Source organism: Phyllobates terribilis, unplaced genomic scaffold, assembly GCF_046119375.1.
Source record: "Phyllobates terribilis strain yellow unplaced genomic scaffold, ASM4611937v1 Scaffold_11__3_contigs__length_659146591, whole genome shotgun sequence".
Lineage (NCBI taxonomy): Eukaryota > Metazoa > Chordata > Amphibia > Anura > Dendrobatidae > Phyllobates > Phyllobates terribilis.
The window spans coordinates 578,506,184-578,529,066 of NW_027362771.1; the positions used below are offsets into that span (position 1 = coordinate 578,506,184).

General features: G+C 44.1%; 1 protein-coding gene and 1 pseudogene across 2 annotated transcripts in view; both read right to left on the minus strand.

The window, feature by feature from the left end:
- Positions 1–294: 294 nt before the first annotated feature.
- Positions 295–22,883, minus strand: part of LOC141166959 (beta-1,3-galactosyltransferase 2-like) — a 330,044-nt gene continuing 307,455 nt past the window's right edge. For both annotated transcript variants that reach the window (XM_073654198.1, XM_073654197.1), the window contains one exon: positions 295–2,998. In XM_073654198.1, the coding sequence (XP_073510299.1) occupies positions 1,944–2,963 (1,020 nt within the window). In that variant the 5' untranslated portion in view covers positions 2,964–2,998 and the 3' untranslated portion in view covers positions 295–1,943. The remainder of the gene's footprint in view (positions 2,999–22,883) is intronic.
- Positions 7,196–8,214, minus strand: LOC141165349 (beta-1,3-galactosyltransferase 2-like; annotated as a pseudogene).

The window sequence follows — 22,883 nt, forward strand, 5'->3', positions numbered from 1 at the left end:
TGCCACCTCCATTAGCTCTCATGTATCAGAAAAACTTCATTCTTGCACTGCTTTCACGCTATACTCAATGTCTGGAATCTCTCCATTGACTCCCAGGCTGAACACCTTGTGTATACTTTCCTCCCTATACACAGCCTGCGTATTTAGTTTTGTAATAATATTCCTATTTTCTTAGCTTTTCTTAGATTTCATAGATTAAAACTTTGTCCAGATGTTCTGTGATTCTTTATCAGCTTAAATCTGGACTGTGAAAAATTTCCTAAATTAAGAAAATAAACTAAAAGTTTATGCCGGTTCTCAAAGTGTTTGCAGCAAAGAGTTTAATATCTGAGCTTATAATAGCAAGGGAAATTGAAATACAGCCAGCAGACATAATAGTACAAAGGACTAATCAAAGCGACTACAACCCCTGGCAAAAATTATGGAATCACCGGGCTTGGAGGATGTTCATTCAGTTGTTTAATGTTGTAGAAAAAAAGCAGATCACAGACATGGCACAAAACTAAAGTCATTTCAAATGGCAACTAATGGGCTTTAAGAAACACTAAAAGAAATCAAGATAAAAAAATGTGGTACTCAGTAAGGGTAATTTTTTTCAGACCAAGAACAGGGAAAAAATTATGGAATCACTTAATTCTGAGGAAAAAATTATGGAATCACCCTGTAAATTTTCATTTCCAAAACTAACACCTGCTTCAAATTAGATCTGCTCTTTAGTCTGCATCTAAAAAGGAGTGATCACACCTTGGATACCTGTTTCACCCAGTGGACTGACATGAATCATGGCTCCAACACGAGAGATGTCAATTGAAACATGTCTGTGATCTGCTTTTTTTCAACATTAAACAACTGAATGAACATCCTCCAAGCCCGGTGATTCCATAATTTTTGCCAGGGGTTGTATATATTAAATACAATACATATAAATACAAAGCATTTAGAAAAGAATAAAATAATAACTGTAAACCCCTTAACCCAGAACCTACATCCAGTCGAAAGTATTGAAATAATAAAAAGTCATACATTGCGAGACCCTCTGAAATAAAACTGTATAGCCCAGCTGATTATGGTGAATCACTCCATGTACTGTACATAGCAAGCAATATTTGTCCAGTATTGACTACGTGCACAATGTTGGCAGATGTCCCAAAACCACATTGATATAGTGTGCACCGGTATAGTTTTGCACTATTGTAGTGTAGCAGACGTGAACACTCGTGTAGACTTCAGGCTTACTCATGGTTTCAACCTTGATGCATAATGTCAATCTGCTTTCAGCGTTGTCCACGTGCTACAAAAGACTTGTATGACTTGCATGACTTACACAATAAGTTGAAGTTCCACAACATTAGCACTTGTGTTCAAATGTTCTAAGAAATCCTTGTATGATTTAGCCAAACTGTCCAGTAGACACAACAATGATGGCTGGGTCGAAATATGAATTTGTCAAACGTGTTTCAGAGTAGTCCTCAACTCCTTTTTCAATGGCTTCTATGTCAAATTTACATCACTTCCTCCATTTATATTGCAGACTGGATTCAGAGTGTGTGTTAAACACCTAGGGACAGTTTCAGGAGATTGTCTGTAGTGGCACCCAGGAGTTCGGGAACGCTCAAAGGAGAATATAACTTAGAGACGTTGGCTACTAAGGACTAGAGAGATAGGTGGGACTAGTAATCATCTGTAGTACTGGGCTCTACAGATTAACGTGGTGAGGAGGGCGCCAGCAAAGATCAATCAGTGAAATCTGTTCACCGCAAAGTAACATTGCTGACTTTTAGTCAAAATGTTGGACTTTGTCCTCCATTTTTTTTCATTCCATATACAATGTTGACATAAATGCAGTATCACTGATGTGTTTCTTACCCATACATCGAGACCCTCTGTCATGTGATATTTCAGGAGAAAACACCCCCTTTCTCATAAAAAATATTCCTATTTTCTTAGCATTTCTGAGGTTTCTTAGCTTGAAAGTCTGCCCATATATTCCTTAACTCTTCTCCAGAGTAATCCTGCACTCTGACAACATTCCTAAATTTGCAGTGGTCATAATTAAGCCTATATGTGATAAATGCACCTTCAGGGGATTCACTAAGGGGAATGTGGAGTTCATACAAACAAATTCCCATAAAAACATCTTCTACGGGGATGACCCTAATTTCTTGTGCCACATCATAGATTTTGTTTGCCATGTCAAGTGAAAATACATATCCAGCTCCAGAGCCATAGGGTGGGTAGGTATCATTTGGATAGATTTCCTTAGGTACATATGACTTAGAAGCCTTGTTCCTCACAGCTCTCGCGTTCTCAACTAGGGCTCCTGCAAAGTAATTTGTACGAACGGGTAAGTCTGGATAAAGAACATTATGAATCAGGTAGTCTACATTAAGAAACATGTCACTGTCTACCTTCATGGCGTAGCTCGCAGAAGGACAGAATTTGGTCACCCACTCCATACCCATTAATGTTTTTAGGGTCAAATTGTAATAGGTGTCCATGAAGTCTTGTTGTACGATGTCCCCAAAGGTCATACTTTCCTCCTCTAACAAATCCTGGGTTTGGTTCAGAGCAATCTGGGGTAGACCCACCAGAAAAATCCTGAGCACCTCAACATCATAAATACTTTCATTTCCCCATGTTTCTCGGATTGTATGTCTAGATATCAAGTCCTGGCACCGTACAACCACCATTATAACAAGGAAAGGTTTCCGGTTCTTGCACTTTTCCGGTTGGTTAATGAGGAACTTGTATGGAAATGGGTATGGAGGAGCTAGGGGGTGCTTGAACGCTGGGTAAGTCAAATTATTCACAGGTTTATTTCTCTCCTGTAATTTTACAGAATCCTCAATCCATTTGTTGATTATTTTTATTTGTCTTTCGTAGTAGAATAAGTATCCGAACATGAACATAAGGATCAGGAAAAATATGCTAAAACATTTCTGGAAGCAGATTCGTCCATTCATTTTCTTCTCCAGAGATCAGTACTTTACCAGGAATTCTGTAAAAATGAGAGAAAATGTTAAAAACAACACAGAGATGATAAAACGTTGACATTAAATTGCATTACATTTTTTACATTCCCATTGGGTACATAATGATGAGAAGTAAACAGGTCTGAATGCAGAATCCGTAATATTTCCCGTATACCACCATCTACCAGGCTCAAAGGCAGTGGTGTAACTTGAAACTGCTAAGCCTCAATGCAAAATCTGTACACTTCTAAAGCGTTTCCTCATCATGAGAAGGTCTTGATACTTTTTTATTTGAATTTTTAAATATGTCCATTCGTAGCTTCTATAAATGTTCCTAGTTTGTTAGCACTTCTGAGATTTCTAAGACCAAAAGTCTGCCCATATGTTCCGTAGCTCTTCGCTACCATAATGGTGCATTGTGATAACTTTCCTAAATTTACAGTTTTCATAATTAGACCAATAGGTGATAAATACACCTCTAGGGCGTTCACTAGGTGGAATGTAGAGTTCATACAAACAAATTCCCATAGAACTATTTTCCATGAGATTGACCCTAATCTCTTGGGCCTTAGCATAGATTTTTTTTTTTACCATGTCAACTGAAAAGACATATCCAGGACCAGAGCAATAGCGTGGGTAATTACTATTTGTATAGATTTCATTAAAAGGGTTGCCCGGTCATTCTGCGTGACTGCAGACTTGTGAATCCGCACAGATTCTCCAGTGTCGGGAGTGGGCGGTCATGTGGCCACAAAGATGCGATTTGTATACTTGCAATACTTGCAATGATATTTATTGTAGTGTTACATGCTTGCCAACAGTCCTGATTTTGCTACCCAAATCCCATGAAGCAGACAACAGAAAGGTGGGGTTTAGCAAACCATCCTCGAAAGTGGGCATTTGGGATGAATTTCTGGCTGTTCCCAGGGGCAAATTCTTTTTGAGTCACTAAATAATAAATAGACTTTAAAGTCGTTGGCACCAAACTTATCTCTACATGGGGTTATCTTCTGCTTCACTTTTCTGAATGTTTTAGTCAAGGTTCACTAATGTGTGACAGCCATCCATGGTCCACTAGAGGACTATTTAGGGTTCTGGTGGGCCAGTATGACTCAGCGTAGAACAAATTCTGGAGGAAAGACCTGCACTACTGCTCCTGAAGTGTAAGTGCTCAAGCAAAGGACTGCAGTCCTGACTTAATGTAGGCAAAAAAAACTCAGAACTGAAATGAGAATGGAGAACAAAGACCTTGATGCAATAAGTGAATATTTTATTTTGACCCGGGAAGAAAAGGTCCAACGTTTTGAACAACAATGGTCTTTATCAAAGAAATAATAGTCATATATCAGATTAGAACAAATAAGCCAGCAGAATTATCAAAGTATATCATGTAATCAAATGCTTTGAGGTATGAGGAATGCTGACTTGTTGAGGAGCCAAGTATGAGGTAGATGCGGCTGTGTGCGGGCCATAGGAGAGATTGCAAGGTCCTGCAGGGTATGTGCAGCCTAGAACAAAGGGACTTCTGGTTGAAGTGTAGGAATACCTGTTATCAGGCCCAAACTTTAGTATGTCTGCTTTATTCTCCAGCATTGCAATACACTGACTAGGTCACAGGCAGGCCATTGGGTCATAAAATACAATATTGTAAAATATGTATACACTACTTTAATGCTCTGCTACCCAACATACAGTATATTACAGTCATGCAGCAAAGATCCGTAACGTTTTTTTGCATGCTTTGAGCGGTATTGGCCTTGGACACAATGCATCATAGACTGGCACAGACTCATTAATTCATTAAAGTCTATGCCCATAGAAGAAAAAGCCATTATGCAGGTGTCAGGTGTTGCGTATCCCACACGTCACATGCTTTGGATTTAGAGAAATGGCACTAATATGACAAAGACTGAAAGTATTATCATAACTCTTAACTTTTGTAGAAAAGAAAGAGGGACAGATCATGCAGCACGTATAGCACGCCGTGGCAAATGTTGGCAACGCCCCTGGCCACATCCCAATCCATGGCCATTTACAATTTCTTTCTCCCTTGGCTGGAGGAGTTTTCAGAGGGGCACTGGTAATGAGGGACTTTCAGCAGACTGCCCTCATCCCCATTCCTGGTGTGCAAGGCCCCCTCATCCCCATTCTTGGTATGCATGGCCCCCTCAGACCCAATCCTGGTATGCATTACCCCCGCAGACTCAATCCTGATATGCATGGCCTCCCTATCGTGGTAAAATGGCCCCCAATCACTGCACACATGAAAAAAAAAAACACTTCTACTCACCTTCCTCCCCTCTGCTTCAGCGCTGCATTCTGTCTGTCAGTAGCTGATCTCAGCATCTGAGCAGCGCATGACATCACTGCCATGCACCCTCAGATGCCGAGGTGAGCTGCGGGGATATTCATAGTCCTGGAGTAGAGAGGAGTGAAGTCATTCTCCTTACTAGAGCGCACTGTCAGCAAAGTCGTGCTCCTGCTGCAGATCCGCGATACTGTGTGCCCTCTACTAAAGAGAATGAATATTCAGTCTTCTCCATGCTCATGGGAGTGGAGAAGAGTGAATATTCGTTCTCTCTAATAGCGGGCACACAGGATCGCGGAGCTGTTGCAGGGGCCGTTGGCTGTGATTGACAGTGTGCTCTCTGAAGAGAATGAATATTCACTCCTCTCCACTCCCATGGATGTGGAGAGGAGAGAATATTAATTTTGTTCAGCAGCGGGCACACGTGGTAGCTGCAGATTCTGGCTACTACCTATGCCCGCTGCTCCACCGCCGCAACTCACCCACCACAGACAGAATGTATAGAAGTGAAAGAACAGCTGAGCCGTAACAGGACACGGGACTGAGCCCTCAAAGCGGGACAGTCCCGCAGAAACCAGGATGATTGGGAGCTATGGTATTATCAATAAACTGCAGTTTGTATTGTGACAATTTAGAGTGGAGAAGCCAGGAGTCAGGACGCTTTGCTGGTAGAGTAACACTCGATGGATACCTGGCCACTCATTTGCAAACAGTGCGTAAATTATTAAAACTTCCTTTTCTAAGTTAACATTGATATATGATCAGCAACTTAGATTTCATTCATTATACTTGATTCCTCATGAACTAGTCAGTTGGGTAAAAACAGCCGTCACATTGCCTTTAAAGGCTTTTAACATCTTTGCCATTGATAAAATGATTTTTACATATGATACTGTATGTCATGTTGACTTATAAAGTTGTACTTGATTTCAGACTGCAGTCTTTATTCCTTTTCATCTTTTTTTGACCCATTGATATGCTGGTTGAAACTTACTCCTAGTTTAATACTTTTCTAAATTATTCAAGTCCCTCAAAGTAATATATGCTGGATGTAAGACCTGTATGTTCAGGATGCTAATACTTTCACTAGCTCTCATGTATCAGAAAAACTTCAATCCTCTACTGCTTTTCCCTTCTGCAGACCCACCTGGTGCTCTTTTTTCACTCAACACTCATGCACAGCATCCCTTTGAAAAATTCCTTATGTATGCTTTCCTCCCTATCCACAGTCTGTGTGATCTACTTTCCCTGAAAACTTAAATGCTTTTTACACTTTCCACCTTTGGATTTGTTGTCTACAACCTTGTCCTGCTGCTATCTCTAAGGGCGCAGTCAGACAGCTGAGTAACTTGCGTGAAGATCACATCGCAATCAGCGGACTGGCCATCAGCTCTCCTGACCTGAGCGTGATAGCTGTATAGAAATACATGCTGTCACGCTCATGTCAGGAGAGTCGAGGGCTAGTCCTAGGATTGCGATGCCATCCTCATGCAAGTAATACAGCAGTCTGACTGAACCCTAGCTCTGAGAAAAGGATGAGTGAAAGCAAAGAGAGCTAACACAGACAGAAGTTCCTAATCTATATCGTGAACAGCAGGAAAGTCGGACATGTGAAGCAGGTTCACAGACTATGCAGCAGAGAAATGGTAGATTTTTTTAAGAATGTATTCTCAAAGTTGCTTAATTTTCCATTTAAAGAAATAAAATCGAAATACAAAAATCAGCGCAAATGTGTCTATAACTTTTAAATAAATAAAAAAATATAGAGAGAGTTTGTTATATAAATCCTTCAAAAAAAATTGACATACAGTATGTGTAAATTTGTTTCTTTATATTATTTAAAAGAGTCTCTTCATCTTGGGAGAGTCTCCTGAAATGTGACTTATTTTCTCCAGTTCATTTTTAGTTTGTTTTCTTAGCACTTCTGAGATCTCTTAGCCCAAAAGTCTGCGCATAATCTTCGTAGTTCATATCCACCGTAATGGTGCACTGTGACAACTTTCCTAAATCTGCAATGGTTGTAATGAACCTTGCGGCTGATAAATTTTCCTCTAGGGGGTTCACTAAGTGGAATGTGGAGCTTATACAAGCAAATTCCCATAAAAGCATCCTCCATTGGGATGACCCTAAGTTCTTGGGCCACATCATAGATTTTCTTTGCCATGTCAGTTGAGAAGACATATCCAGGACAAGCACAATAGGGTGGGTACGTATTATTTGGATAGATTTCCTTAGGTACGTAACACTTTGAGGATTTTTTCCTCTTCGGTTTAGTGTTCCTATATATGGCTCCTGTAAAGTAATTCGTACGAACAGGTAAGTCTGGATAAAGAATATTATGAATCAAGTAGTCCACATTAGAAACATGTCACTGTCTATCTTCATGACATAACTGGCAGAAGAACAGAATTTGATCACCCACTCCATACCCATTAAGGTTTTCAAGGTCAAATTGTAATAGGTGTCCATGAAGTCTTGTTGGACGATATCCCCAAAGGTCACGTTTTCCTCCTTCAATACATCTTTGGTTCGCTCAGGAGCAATCTGAGGTAGACCCACCAGAAAAATCCTGACCACCTCAACATCATAAAGACTTTCATTACCCCATGTTTCTCGGATTATATGCCTAGAGTTCAAGTCCTGGCACTGGACCAACACCATTATAACAAGGAAAGGCTTCCGGTTCTTGCACTTGTCCGGCTGGTTAATGAGGAACTTGTATGGAAATGGGTACGGAGGAGCCAATGGATGCTTGAACACTGGGAAAGTCAAATTATTCACAGAGTTTTTTTTCCCTTGAAATTTTACAGAATCTTGACTCCAATTATTGACAAGATTTATTTTACTTTCAGAGTAGAATAAGTACCCAGACATTAACATAAGGATCCAGAAATAAAAGGTAAATAATTTCTGAGAGCAGATTCGGCGATGCATTTTGTCCTCTAAAGATCAGGGCCTCACCAAGATTTCTGTAAAAATGAGACAAAATGTAAAAAGAAAACAAATTGCACAAAAACGTCGACAATGAAATTCAGCAGTCTACATTATTTACAGTCCTAATGCAGGGGCACAGCTATAGCAGATGTAGTTGCACCCAAACCCTGGAGCTTAAAAGCGCCAAAAATCCCTTCGCCCTATATAAGAATACCAATTCTATTAACCTCTTCCCGCAGAAGCCAGTTTTCGTTTTTTAATTGTTTGTTTTTCCTTCCTCTTTTTCCAAGAGCCGCAACTCTTTTTCATTTTCAGTAGACAAAGTCGTATGAGGGCTTCTTTTCTTCCAGGACAAGTTTTAGTTTTGAATGACACCATTCAATTTACCACATATTGTACTGAAAAATAAGGAAAAAAATCCAAATTCTATGAAATTGAGATAAAAAAAATCAAATTTTCCATTTTGGGGGTGGATTTGATTTTTATGGCGTTCAATGTGTGGTACAAATGATCTGCCAATATGATTCTCTGGGTTGGTATAATTATAGAGAAACAAAAGTTATATCGTTTTTTCTTTTAGTTGTGAAAAAGAATTCTGAACAAAAATTCTAAATTTGGTTTGTACTGCCATTTTGTTAGACCATTAACTTTTTTTACATTGATTGAGCAGAATGAGAGTTTGTTTTTAGCATGGGGAGCTGATGTTTTTAATAACACTATTTTGGGGTATAAACAATGTATTGATTACTTTTTATTGTATTTTTAGGAGGTGTGGCAACTGCAAAACGGCAATTTTGGCCTTTCTGATTTTTTTTGCTTTAATGGTGTTTATTGTACTGTATGGCTGCATGGGTTATATTATTTTATATTTTGAAAGATTAGTCTTTCACAGATGTAGCAGTACCGATTATGGTTATATTTAAGTCTTTATGTTTAAGTTGTTTTTTAATTATTTTTTTATTAGTCCTCTTATGGCAGGGGTGGGAAATCTTTTTTCTGGCAAAAGCCAGTTGGATATTTATACCATCCTTCAGGGACCATAAAACTTGCGCACTAACTCCGCCCACAAAGTACGTCCTGTCACTGGCACTGGTGTCAGGACATAATTTTTCATTGCACGCGCCTCAGCCTTCAGTAGTGAACACTGCGTGTGCTTGCTCACAGAGTGAGAAGAAAGTAATGGGCCAGAGGCTGGAAAAGTACAGCTGCTGGCCCGGAGCCAGATAAAAGGTCATTGAGGGCCATAAATGGCCCACGGGACTGAGGTTCCCCACCCCTTTCTTTTGGGATTTAATTCTGCCATCATCTGATTGATTACACTGATTGATGTTACTCAAATATAACTGTATTACAATATGTATTGAAGATGACTCCTATGAAACCCATAAAATAAGCACAAAATACAAAGGTTCACCAGCTACCGTAGATTTGCTGTAAAGATACTCCACACTGAAAGTAAAAGCCCCTGCTTGGCTCAAGATGACAACAAAGCAAATTAATATGTCCACCAATTTATTAGTACAGTTTAAAAAGTTAGCTCCGATGGTTGCTGTTACAGGCAGATGCCGGCTATGTAATGCAGCTAGCATCTGCCAAGTATGGTGCAGGCTCAGCTCCTGAACTTGCTCTACAGACACACACACACACACATCCAACATGTGCCATATACACATGTATTTAGGGAACAAGTTAAAAATCAGTATCAGTTTGATGATACTGTTGTAGATTTTGCATGAAGTTCCACAAGCTTCAATGATGAGCAGTGACCAGCGGCATAGCTTGAAGCTCATGGGTCAGAATGGTAAGTCTGTCATAGCTCCCTAAACCAACTTATGCCACGCCCATACTGGGTCCCAATGTAAGATATATTCAGTACAGACCAAAAGTTTGGACACACCTTCTCATTTAAAGATTTTTCTGAATTTTCATGACTATGAAAATTGTACATTCACACTGAAGGCATCAAAACTATGAATTAACACATGTGGAATTATATACTTAACAAAAAAGTGTGAAACAACTGAAAATATGTCTTATATTCTAGGTTCTTCAAAGTAGCCACCTTTTGCTTTGATGACTGCTTTGCACACTCTTGGCATTCTCTTGATGAGCTTTGTTGTTCCCATTATTAACGAATGGGTCTTCTATATTTGTGACTGCAACGGCTGCCAAAATTTGGGAAAAACCCCAATACCAATTTAAAAACACATAGATGTCTCAGTAACTACATGTTCCCATTAGAAAGGAGCAGGTCTTCCATACTGTTCTTGCGAATGCAGTGACTGCAACTGCTGCCAAAAAATTGGAGGCACTCCCATGCCCCTTACAAGAAATGTAGAAGAGGGCCTCACGAAAAAAATGTTCACATTATTAGGAAGTGGGTCCCCCACACTGCTACTGTCTATGCAGGGAATGCAAAGGCTGCCAAAAAATTGGAGGCACTTCCATGCCTCTTGCCAGAGACGTAGAGAAGGGCCTCATAAAAAAAATGTTTTTATTATTAGGAAGTGGGTCTCCCATACAGTTATTGCCTATGCAGTGAATGCAAGGGCTGCCAAAAATTTGGAGGCACTCCAATGCCCCTTGCAAGAGACGTAGATATGGTGATATGGTAGATATGGTGGTGATATGGTGGTGGAGGATTAGGATGAGTAGAAGGAGGAGAACAAGAACAAATAGACAAAATCAGGAAGAGTATAAACCATGTCTGGGTGTGAAGAGGTGCATGGGAATAGACCTCCCAAAAAAAAGACACTGGATTTGAGTTTATGTTACGCTGCTATCATTCGGTGGTGTTGAGTTGTCTGGACCAATCCAGCCCTTGTTCATTTTTATAAGAGTCAGCCTGTCAGCATTTTCAGTTGACAGGCGGATGAGCCTATCAGTTATAATTCCCCCTGCAGCACTAAAAACCCGCTCTGACAAAACGCTAGCGGCAGGGCAGGCCAGAACCTCCAAGGCGTAGAGAGCCAGTTCATGCCACGTGTCCAGCTTGGATATCCAATAATTATAAGGCACAGAGGAATCACGGAGGATGTTGGTACGGTCGGCAAGGTACTCCCTCAGCATCTTCCCAAACTTTTACCTCCTTGTGAGACTACCCTGCGCATCAGGCCTTGTGCAATAGTAGGGTCTGAGAAAACTGTCCCAGAACTTTGCCAGTGTTCCTCTGCCTCTGTTGGATTGGATTTGTGTCTCTGTCGCCTGTACTCCTTGGTTGTCTAACGAACTGTGACCTCTGCCATCAGTGTCTTCTGATGGGAATTTTTTTAATAATCCCACAACAAGGGCCTTCTGCTAGGGTCCCATTTTAGCAGACCTGTCCGCCGCAGGAATAAGGGATAAAAAGTTCTCCTGGTAGCGTTGGTCTAAAAGTGTAATCAACCAGTAATGACTGTCACCCAAAATTTGGAGAACGCGAGGGTCACGGGAAAGGCAGCGTAACATAAACTCAGCCATGTGTGTCAGACTGCTAACAGGCAAGACTTCCATGTCGTCACCAAGAGGACCAAGCTCTCCTCCTCATCCTCCTCCTCCCTCTCCCAGGCCATCCACGCTGAACAGACGGTATGACAGTTGTGTGGGTAGTAACATCAATAGCGCAGGAAACTACAGTTAGGTCCATATATATTTGGACAGAGACAAAATTTTTCTAATTTTGGTTCTAGACATTACCACAATGAATTTTAAACAAAACAATTCAGATGCAGTTGAAGTTCAGACTTTCAGCTTTCATTTGAGGGTATCCACATTAAAATTGGATGAAGGGTTTAGGAGTTTAAGCTCCTTAACATGTGCCACTCTGTTTTTAAAGGGACCAAAAGTAATTGGACAGATTAAATAATTGTAAATAAAATGTTCATTTCTAGTACTTGGTTGAAAACCCTTTGTTGGCAATGACTGCCTGAAGTCTTGAACTCATGGACATCACCAGACGCTGTGTTTCCTCCTTTTTGATGCTCTGCCAGGCCTTCACTGTGGTGGTCTTCAGTTGCTGTTTGTTTTTGGGCCTTTCTGTCTGAAGTTTAGTCTTTAATAAGTGAAATGCATGCTCAATTGGGTTGAGATCAGGTGACTGACTTGGCCATTCAAGAATATTCCACTACTTTGCTTTAATAAACTCCTGGGTTGCTTTGGCTTTATGTTTTTGGTCATTGTCCGTCTGTAGAATGAAACGACGACCAATCAGTTTGGCTGCATTTGGCTGGATCTGAGCACACACTATGGCTCTGAAGACATCAGAATTCATTCGGCTGCTTCTGTCCTGTGTCACATCATCAATATACACTAGTGACCCAATGCCACTGGCAGCCATGCATGCCCAAGCCATCACACTGCCTCCGCCGTGTTTTACAGATGATGTGGTATGCTTTGGATCATGAGCTGTACCACGCCTTCGCCATACTTTTCTCTTTCCATCATTCTGGTAGAGGTTGATCTTGGTTTCATCTGTCCAAAAAATGTTCTTCCAGAACTGTGCTGGCTTTTTTAGATGTTTTTTAGCAAAGTCCAGTCTAGCCTTTTTATTCTTGATGCTTATGAGTGGCTTGAACTGTGCAGTGAACCCTCTATATTTACTTTCATGCAGTCTTCTCTTTATGGTAGATTTGGATATTGATACGCCTACCTCCTGGAGAGTGTTGTTCACTTGGTTGGCTGTTGTGAAGGGGTTTCTCTTCACCATGGAGATTATTCTGCGATCATCCGCCACTGTTGTCTTCGTGGGCGCCCAGGTCTTTTTGCATTTATGAGTTCACCAGTGCTTTCTTTCTTTCTCAGGATGTACCAAACTGTAGATTTTGCCACTCCTAATATTGTAGCAATTTCTCGGATGGGTTTTTTCTGTTTTTGCAGCTTAAGGATGGCTTGTTTCACGTGCATGGTGAGCTCCTTTGACCGCATGTTTACTTCACAGCAAAACCTTCCAAATGCAAGCACCACACCTCAAATCAACTCCAGGCCTTTTATCTGCTTAATTGAGAATGACATAACGAAGGGATTGCCCACACCTGTCCATGAAATAGCCTTGGAGTCAATTGTCCAATTACTTTTGGTCCCTTTAAAAACAGGGTGGCACATGTTAAGGAGCTGAAACTCTACACCCTTCATCCAATTTTAATGTGGATACCCTCAAATGAAAGCTGAAAGTCTGAACTTTTGTTTTGTTTAAAATTCATTGTGGTAATATCTAGAACTAAAATTAGAAAAATGTTGTCTCTGTCCAAATATATATGGACCTAACTGTAGCTCCTGTTCTTCCTTCTCCTCTTCCTCATTGTCACCCAATCCACATTGGGATGATATGAGGCTGGGCTGTATGAAATCACCCTGTATGGTTCCTTGCTCCATCTCATCGTGCTCCACCTGCAATGCCTCCTCTTTAATTGTGAGCAGCGAGCATTTCAGAAGACAGAGAAATGGGATGGTGATGCTAATTATGGCTTATCGCCATTCACCAACTTGGTGGAGTCCTCTAAGTTTTGGAGGATGGCACAGATGTCTGACATCCATGCCCACTCCTGAGGTCTTATGTGTGGAGGCTGACCTGAATACCGATGGCCGTGTTGATGCTTGTAGTCAACAACTGCCCTCTGCTGCTCACAAATCCTTCCAACATCTGCAACATTGAGTTCCAATGCGTGGAGACATCGAACACCAGTTGGTGAGCTGGAAGCTGCAAACTCTGCTGAAGCAAGCACAGCAAGGGCTGCAGATGCTGTAGCTGACTTTCTAAAATGGGCACACACGCGGCGCACCTTGACAAGCAGATCTGGCAGCTCTGGGTAGGTTTTGAGAAACCGCTGAACCACAAGATTAAGCTCATGGGCCATGCATGGTACGTGTGTGAGCTCGCCTTGCTTCAGAGATGCCACCAGGTTTCGGCCATTGTCACACATGACAATGCATGGCTGTAGGTTCAGCGGTGTCAGCCACCGATCTGCCTGCTCTTTCAGAGCTGTCCACAACTCTTCAGTGTTGTGCGGTTTGTCACCTAAGGATATTAGCTTCAGCACAGCCTGTTGCCGCTTGGCTGAGGCAGTGCTGCAGTGCTTCCAGCTTGTGACTGATGTGGTCATTTTGGAGATAGAGGCTGAAGAGGAGGAGGAGGAGGCGTAGGAGCTGTAGACCATGGTGGCTAGTGTTGAGCCACCCCCGTAGTGTTCGAGTTCGGTTCGGTTCGTCGAACACCCGTGTGTTCGCCGAACTGTTAGTCGAACTGTTCGTCGAACACCTTCGAACACCGTTAAAAACAATGGCAGGCAAACAAAAACACATAGAAACACATAGAAAACACCTTCAAAGGTGTCCAAAAGCTGACAAACTGCTCAGAAGACATAACTAACACATGGAAAAGTGACAAGTACATATAGTCATGCGAAAATAAAAGAGGTGGATGAGTAAAAGGAGGGGGAGACACAGATATAGGCATGTCATGCCCTTCTAAAATCCAAAAAGTGAGAAGCCGACATGGCCAGTCCGCTCCTGCCCGTGCCACCTCCGTGTCGCCGGGTTTGTGCCAGAGCCGCGGTGAACCCTGACGGCCAGCCCCCCTCTCCCAATACTGGTGCCTGTCCGCTGGTGGGTCGAGTGAGCCCCCCTGTGGTGGAGGCAGCTCTAAGCTTTTTAATTTAAATTGTTTCTCTAATTTGAACGAATACACTTTAAATCCTTTTACAAGGATCTCTTGGAGGGCAAGTCTCATGCCAGCAGCCGCGTAATTCCAGCTCCAGTAGCGTCCACTAAAGCTGCTGCAGTTAAAAAGCTTTTATAAGGATCGAGCTCAGCTGTCCACCGCAAGGCATCCTAATGCCAGTCCCAGCCCCTATGCCTTGGGGTGCCTCCTGATGCTCTTCACTAAGTATCCCATGGTCCCGAATCATTTCCTTTGAAAAAATTAAGTGTCTAAACTACAGGTGGTGTAGCTTGCTTAACAGCCGGGATAATCCGCTGACTAGCAGACACTGCTACTAGGCACAAAGTATTTCCTGGGCTAGATGCAGTTAAAAATTTGTAATTAGATACTCTCGTTGGATGCTGAGAAAGCATTCCATAGAGTCTCCTGGCACGCCATATATGATTCTCTTAAAAAGCTTGGGGTAGGGGTCTAGGGGACCCTTTTATAGCCAAAATCACGGCCCTGTATCGCAATACGTCACCTAGGCTGAAGATAAATGGAACTGTAGCACCCTGAGGGCTCGGTTGGTACAGACGTATTGCACCTCACCCAGAGGTGTGATATCTCACTCTCAGGTAAGGATGGAGTGTGGATCAGGACCCGACACCTACATGCATTACACCACATTGCCGTGGGGCAGGGTGACCAATATGCCCCTGAGATGGTTACGACAGTCCCTGTCCCTGGCTGGAGTGGGGGGAGGGAACACTGAGGAAGGGGAACCCTGTAGTGCAGGAGCAGGGAGGAAGCAGTTCCTGGGTGCATTGAGAAGGGAGTATAAAAGGTGGGCACCATCTTAGTTCAGTGCAGAGAAGTCTGAGCAGAAGTGGCAGGGAGCAGGGGCTCTGCATGAGCTCTGCTCCGGAGGCGGGCCTAGTAACAGAGGCCCAGGCCTGGAAGAGGGAGAAGGAAGGAAGAGGAGCGGAGAAGGCTCCAGGAACGAGGAATGAAGGGATCCCAGGGGTGCGGACGGGCGAGTCGCCACCGCACGCCCGAATCCACCTGCGTGGAGGGGTCAGGCCAAAGGGGGAAACCGGTCCCCGAACTAGTGGAGGCAGGAAACGACCCTCAGCTAGAAACCGGAGGCTCTGACATTTTATGTGGCGCAGCCCCTCGCTACACCCGCTAGGAAGGCACCACATAGGGTCAGGGAAACTGGCGCCAAGTTTACCAAGAGGAGGCCCGAGGCAGCCGGACAGAAGTGTTGGTAAGAAAGGCCAGACAAAGGACACACAAAGGGGGTCCTGTGAAGTGCTCCAAAGTTATCTGGGAGTTGTCTGAGCCCCTCACCTGGTGAGCACAGTACGACGTGGGCAGCCGATACTTGCATACGTGGTCTGGATAATAAGAACTGTGAGTAAAGGCCCTGGACTGCATCACTGACTCCGTGTCGTTACTGCTGCTGCCCTGCACCATCACCCCCATCCTCCGCATACACTGCCCTGAGGCTATACTCCTCCCGTGGGGAGTTATGCTACGCTCTGCTGCACCCACAACACCAGCCTCAGCGATCTGCCCTGGAGCGGCGGTTCACTCTGACCGCAATCCACGGGTGGCGTAGTCGGACATTTAAACATCAAAACCACATGAATAGTTCCGCCACTGGTTTGACCGCCCTGAGCCACGGAACCGGGTTGCCGCCACGGATACTACAACCACCAGCATCCACCAAAAAGGGTCCGGCTCCGGGTGTCCCAAGGCCCAGGGGGCGCGTCAGAACATTTTCATCACCTTTCACAATCACCAATGGGACAAGGCAGGGATGTTCTCTGTCCCCTCTCTTATACATCCTAGTGACGGAGCACCTGCTCTCATCAATTCGCCATAACCCCAATATTAGGTGGATTGAGGTGGGAGGCAAAGAGTACAAGTGCTCTCTATTTGCTGATGATGTCCTAGTATATATCACTCAATCACATATATCCATCCCTGCTGTTATGGCTGAAATAGATCACTTTGTTACATGGTCAAATTTTAAAATCAATGCAGCGAAGTCTGAGGCCCTCGATGTCTCCCTCCCCAAATCCATATAGGATTCCATCCAGTCCAACTTTCCCTTTGCCTGTCCCTCACAGGGTATCAAATACTTAGGAATTCCTATTCATAGAGACCTCTCCCATCTATGTTATCTTAATTTTGGGCCCTTTATTGAACAACTCCATACAGACCACGGTTGGCAAGTTAGAACTGTAAGATTCACTACGTGAACCGCTGGTGTTTTGTGGAAAAGCACATGTACACTGCGTTCCAAATTACTATGCAAAAAGTGTTTAGGAGTGATAAGGGAAGAATTTGTTTGTTTGTCAGTTAAACTCATTGATGGTGATGTGTGTCAGGGCTCTTTATATCACTGTAAGCAATTGCAGACACCTGTGCTAATTAGTTTGGCAGGTGTGTCCAATGAAAGGCAAGACTACTTAAGAAGGCTCTCTCACATTATTAAGCAGCCTACATTTTCTGCCAAAATGGGAAAGAAAAAGGATGCGTTGGCTGCTGAGAAGCAACAAATTGTGGCGTGTTTAGGTCAAGGCATGACTACAATCAACATTGTGCGATGATCAGGATGAAGTGTCTTGGCAATCAAGAAGTATGTAGCTGATTCACAGTACACACGTGTGCGTGCTGATAAGGGCAAATTGAGGACTCTTTCCTACAGGCAATTACGTCAGGTTGAAAGAGCAGCGGCAAAAAAGCCTTGTCATAGCAGCAGACAAGTTTTTGAAGCTGCTTGTGCCTCCAACGTCCCCCGAACAACAAGATGCAGGGTCCTTCAGAGGTTTGCAGCTGTGCATACGCCATCCTGTCGACCTCCTCTATCCACTTCACACAAGCAGAAACGGCTCCAGTGGGCCAAACATTACATGAAGACTGATTTCAAAACTGTTTTGTTCACGGATGAGTGCCGTGCAGCGCTCGATGGTCCAGATGGATGGAGTGGAGGATGGCTGGTTGATGGACACCCCACGCAAACACGGCTACAGCGCCAACAAGGAGGAGGTGGAGTAATGTTTTGGGCTGGAATCATGGGGAGAGAGATTGTCGGCCCCTTTAGGATCCCTGAAGGCGCTAAAGATGAACTCCATAATGTATGTGGATTTTCTCAAACAGCACTTCCTGCCATGGTTCAAGAAGAAGAACCGTGTATTTCACAGCAAGATCATTTTTCTGCATGATAATGCACCATCTCATGCTGCACATAAAACATCTGCATCTCTGGCTGATATGGGCATAAAAGGGGACAAACTTATGGTGTGACCCCCATGCTCCCCTGACCTCTACCCCATTCAGAACCTTTGGAGCATCATTAAAAGGAGTGTCTATGATGGCGGGAGGCAGTTCACATCTAAGCAACAGCTCTGGGAGGGTATTCTGTCCTCATGCAAAACAATTGAAGCAGAAACCATCCAAAACCTGACAAATTCAATGGACGAGAGAGTTCAGAAGCTCCTTTCGAACAAGGGGTCCTATGTGAAAATGTAACATCACCTAGAATAAAGTTTTAAGTTGAAAACTGTTTGATTTCAGTTTCTAACAACCTGCTAATGCTTATAATTTCAAAAATGACCATTTTTTTTGTCTTTATTAAAATGAAAAGGTTGATCGAAAAGTTTGGGGGATCTAAGAGTGTGGCAACCCAGTAGTCATGATTACTTCGAATTCTGACAATATGAGGGTCATGCTGCAGGTAGTGCAGCAAGAAGGCACTTATGTGTCTTGCGCATCTCGGAGCCCCAAAATTATTTTCCGGGCTAGATGCAGCTAAAAATTATTTTAAATTTTAAATCTGGTGAAGCTTTAGTATAGATGGCCTAATAGGATCAGTGCTGCACACTGCTACAAAGCCCAAATTATTTTCCAGTCAAGATACAGATAAACATGATTAGTAATTTGAAAGCTTAAAACGGTTGGTAGGGTGATTTTAACCAATCATCAAGCTTTTACTCTCCCCAGGATGACACAGGGGTAGAAAAGTCGTTTCGGATCCATGATTTGCTCATCTTTATGAACGTGAGTCTGTCTACATTATCAGTGGAGAGCCGCGTGCGCTTATCTGTCAGCACACCACCAGCAGCGCTGAACACACGTTCAGACAGAACGCTGGCTGCGGGGCATGACAAGATCTCCAAGGCGTAAGTGGCTAGCTCCGGCCATTTATCCAGATTGGAAGCCCAAAAAGAGCAAGGGTCCAGTGACACAGTCGTGGCTTCAATGTTTACTTGGAGATACTCCTGTACCATCGTCTCTAGGCGTTGACTATGTGTCAGACTTCTTGTCTCCTGTGGCCTTGCAAAGGATGGGCTAAAAAAGTGGTGAAATGATTCCGCAAAATTGATGTTACCAGCAGATACTGTGGTTCTGTTACGGTTTGAGTGCTGAACACTTGACGGTCCCACGGTTGGCAAGTTGGAACTGTGAGATTCACTACGTGCACCACTGGTATTTTGTGGAAAAGCATATGTAAGATTCTGCAACAGTCTCTGCTGATACTCCTGCATGCGTGCATCCCTTTCTATGGCAGGAATAATTTCTGCAAATTTACTTTTGTACCGGGGATCTAACAGTGTGGCAACCCAGTAGTCAGGATTATTTCTAATTCTCACAATTCGAGGGTCATGTTGCAGGTAGTGCAGCAAGAAGGCACTCATGTGTGTTGCGCATCCAGGAGCACCAAGTCCCTGTTGTGTTGGTGGCGAGGTAACAATCATGCTTGCTTCCTCTGTCCTCTCCCCCCAACCTCGCACAACAGAAATGTGATCAAGGTCTCCCTCATCTGATGAGTCTTCCATCAGTTCGTCCTCCACTTCTTCCTGGGCTCCTGCACCTTCCTCACTAGTTTGGCTGCTACCATGCGCCCTGGTAAAACCATCTCCCCCACCCTCACATGCCTGCCGCCTTGGTGCTGCCGACCGTCTGGACCTTGCAGATGTTAGCCCTTCCGCATACAACTCCTCCTCCTCTACTTCCTCCACCTCCTCTTGTGCCACCACCTGACTCCGAATTCTGTTTAACATGTGCTCCAGCATGTAAATCACCGGAATAGTCATGCTGATAATGGCATCGTCAGCACTAAACATCTTCGTCGCCATTTCAAAACTGTGCAGAAGGGTGCATAGGTCCCTGATCTGAGACCACTCCTCCAGCGTGATTTGCCCCACCTCTGAATCTCGTTGGCCCAGGCTATACGTCAGAACGTATTGCACCAGGGCTTGTCGGTGCTGCCACAGTCGCTGCAACATGTGCAGAGTTGAATTCCACCGGGTAGGCACATCGCATTTTAGCCGGTGAAGTGGCAGGCCCAACGACTTCTGTAGAGATGTAAGTCGCTGAGCTGCGGGATGCGAACGGCGGAATTGAGCACACAGCGACCGTGCCCTCTGCAGAAGGCCATCTAGTCTGGGATAGTGGGCTAAAAATTGCTGGACAACCAGGTTCAACACGTGAGCCATACAACGCACGTGTGTGACATTGCCCCGGCGAAGGGGCGCACCCAGGTTTGCAGCATTGTCGCACACGGCCTTCCCTGGTTTCAGGTCCAGTGGAGACAACCATTCATGAAATTGGTTCTCCAGAGCTGACCACAACTCCTCAGCTGTGTGACTCACATTTCCCAGACATTTCAATGTAAAAACCGCCTGATGACGTTGAGCCCTACTGCCAGCATAGTAAGGAGGTGTGCAGGATCCCTTCTGCGCAGTTAGAAAGCTTGTGGCATGACCAGACAGGCTTTGGGTGCAGGTGGAAGACCGAGAGGAGGTTGAGGAGGCAGAAGCAGTGGAGGAACTTTGACATAAAGAGGATTGACGCACAACTCGTGGGGACGGCAAGACTTGGACAGCAGCCCCTTGTCCTGCTGTCACCATAGTTACCCAGTGCCCAGTCAGCGACATGTAACGCCCCTGTCCATGCATACTCGTCCAAGTGTCTGTGGTGAAATGCACCCTGTCACACACAGAGTTTCTCAAAGAAGCGGTGATGTTGTGTGCGACATGCTGGTGGAGCGCAGGCACACCTTTCTTTGAGAAGTAGTGCCGACTGGGCATCTGGTACAGGGGCACTGCGACGGACATAAGGTCTCGAAAATCCTCTGTGTCCACCAGGCGGAAAGGCAGCATTTCTGTAGCCAAGAGCTTGCAGATGGTGAAATTCAACCTCTTAGCTTTCTCATGGCTAGGAGGAAATGGTCTTTTACTTGTCCACATCTGAGGGACCGAGGGCTGGCTATTGTGCTTAGACGGGGTTGATAAGGGTGTCCCCGGCAAACTGCCGGTCTGTGAGGACGATGCAGGCGGACATGTTAGGTTGCCTTGATCCAAAGGTTGTGCTATCGATGTCGGACAGCGCTCAACACCAGCTGGTGTTCCCACCTCCAAAGAAAATGATGACCTGCCAATCACGCTGGCTGTTGCGGGTAAAGAGGTGGCAGGTCTGCGCCCCAAAACAGGTGTGACTGCTGTCCCCCCAGTCACAGAGGATGAAGAGGCCGCGGATGCACAAGATATGGCAGACGGTGGTTGGCCCGGCCGGCTAGGCCGCATTGTAGCACACTGAGCTTCCCACTGCAACTTATGCTTCATGTCCATGTGCCGGTTCATGCATGAAGTACTCAAACTATGTATTTTTTGGCCTCTACTTAGCTTTTGCTGACAAATGTTACAGATAACACGAGTTGGGTCATCTTTATCGATCTGAAAAAATGCCCAGGCTATGCAAGGCTTAGCACCCATGCGACCTGAAGAGCCACCACGACTTGTGGTGAGAGGCAGAGTTGTGTTTGAGGATGCAGTTGTTGACGTGCTTCCAGTACTACGTCTCTGTCCAGGAAGGCGCAACCTGACCTCGTCGTCACTAGCATCTTCCTCCACCTCCTCTGCTGACCTCATCTCTTGGCTGACTGTGGGTTGACAGTAAGTGGGATCTCCAACCTCATCATCATCACCCTGTGTGTTATCACACCCGTCGTCCTCAGAGCCAACCTGTTCCTGCCCTGACAAAAAACTAAAGTTGTCGCTCCAATCAGGTATTTGAGTCTTATCATCGTCTTCCTCATTGTCTCCACCAACAGGAGTTACAGTTTGGGAATGAGGGTCTACATTATGGTCAGAACCTTCTGCGTCTGGTCCTGGATCCGACTCATAAAGATTCTGGGCATCAGTGCAGATCATTTCCTCGTCTGGATTCACAGAAGCGCTGGAGTCGACCTCTGATTCCCAGGCTATAGTATGAGTAAACAGCTCTGCAGACTCAACCATCTGTTCTACCTCATACTCAGACGGGCAGCTGGAGATTTGGGAGCTGTGAGGAAGCAAGTGCGATTTGGGTGACACCTTTGAGGACTGGAGTATTTGTGATGTTGAAGTTGATGTGGAGGAGAGCCCACTTAAAGGAGCACTTGATATCCGTTGAAGCACCTGCTGTTTTTGTGCCTCATCTGGAATTTGTAGCAATTGGCGTGGCCGTAAGAAAGGGATCTTATTACATTGTCCGCTAAAAGAAGTAGACATTTTAGTTTGGCTGGAAGATGGTCATTCTTCTGCAGATGTTACTGTTGCTTTAACACCTACCCCACGGACACAACCTTTTTTCCCCTTCCCAACACGCCTATTCCCCTTTCCACCAGCAGCAGGCCTTTTTCCACTCATTTTGGTGGTTAACTAATTCACAACTCTGGAGTTGTTTGCACAAAAAAACAATGGATGGTAACCGAGCAGAGCTGAGTGGCCAAACTGTGGTATTAGGCCAAAACTATTGGCTGGGTTAGATGCAGAAAAAAATTATATTCAATTTGCAACCTGATGGAGGTCAGTATAGATGGATTAATACAACAAGTCCCACACACAGCTAGAAGCCCAATATTTTTTCAGAGGTAGATGCAGAAAAAAATATATTCAGTTTGCAACCTGATGGAGGTCAGTATAGGTGGACTAATAGAACAAGTCCCACACACTGCTAGAAGGCCAAATATTTTTTCAGAGCTAGATGCAGAAAAAAATTA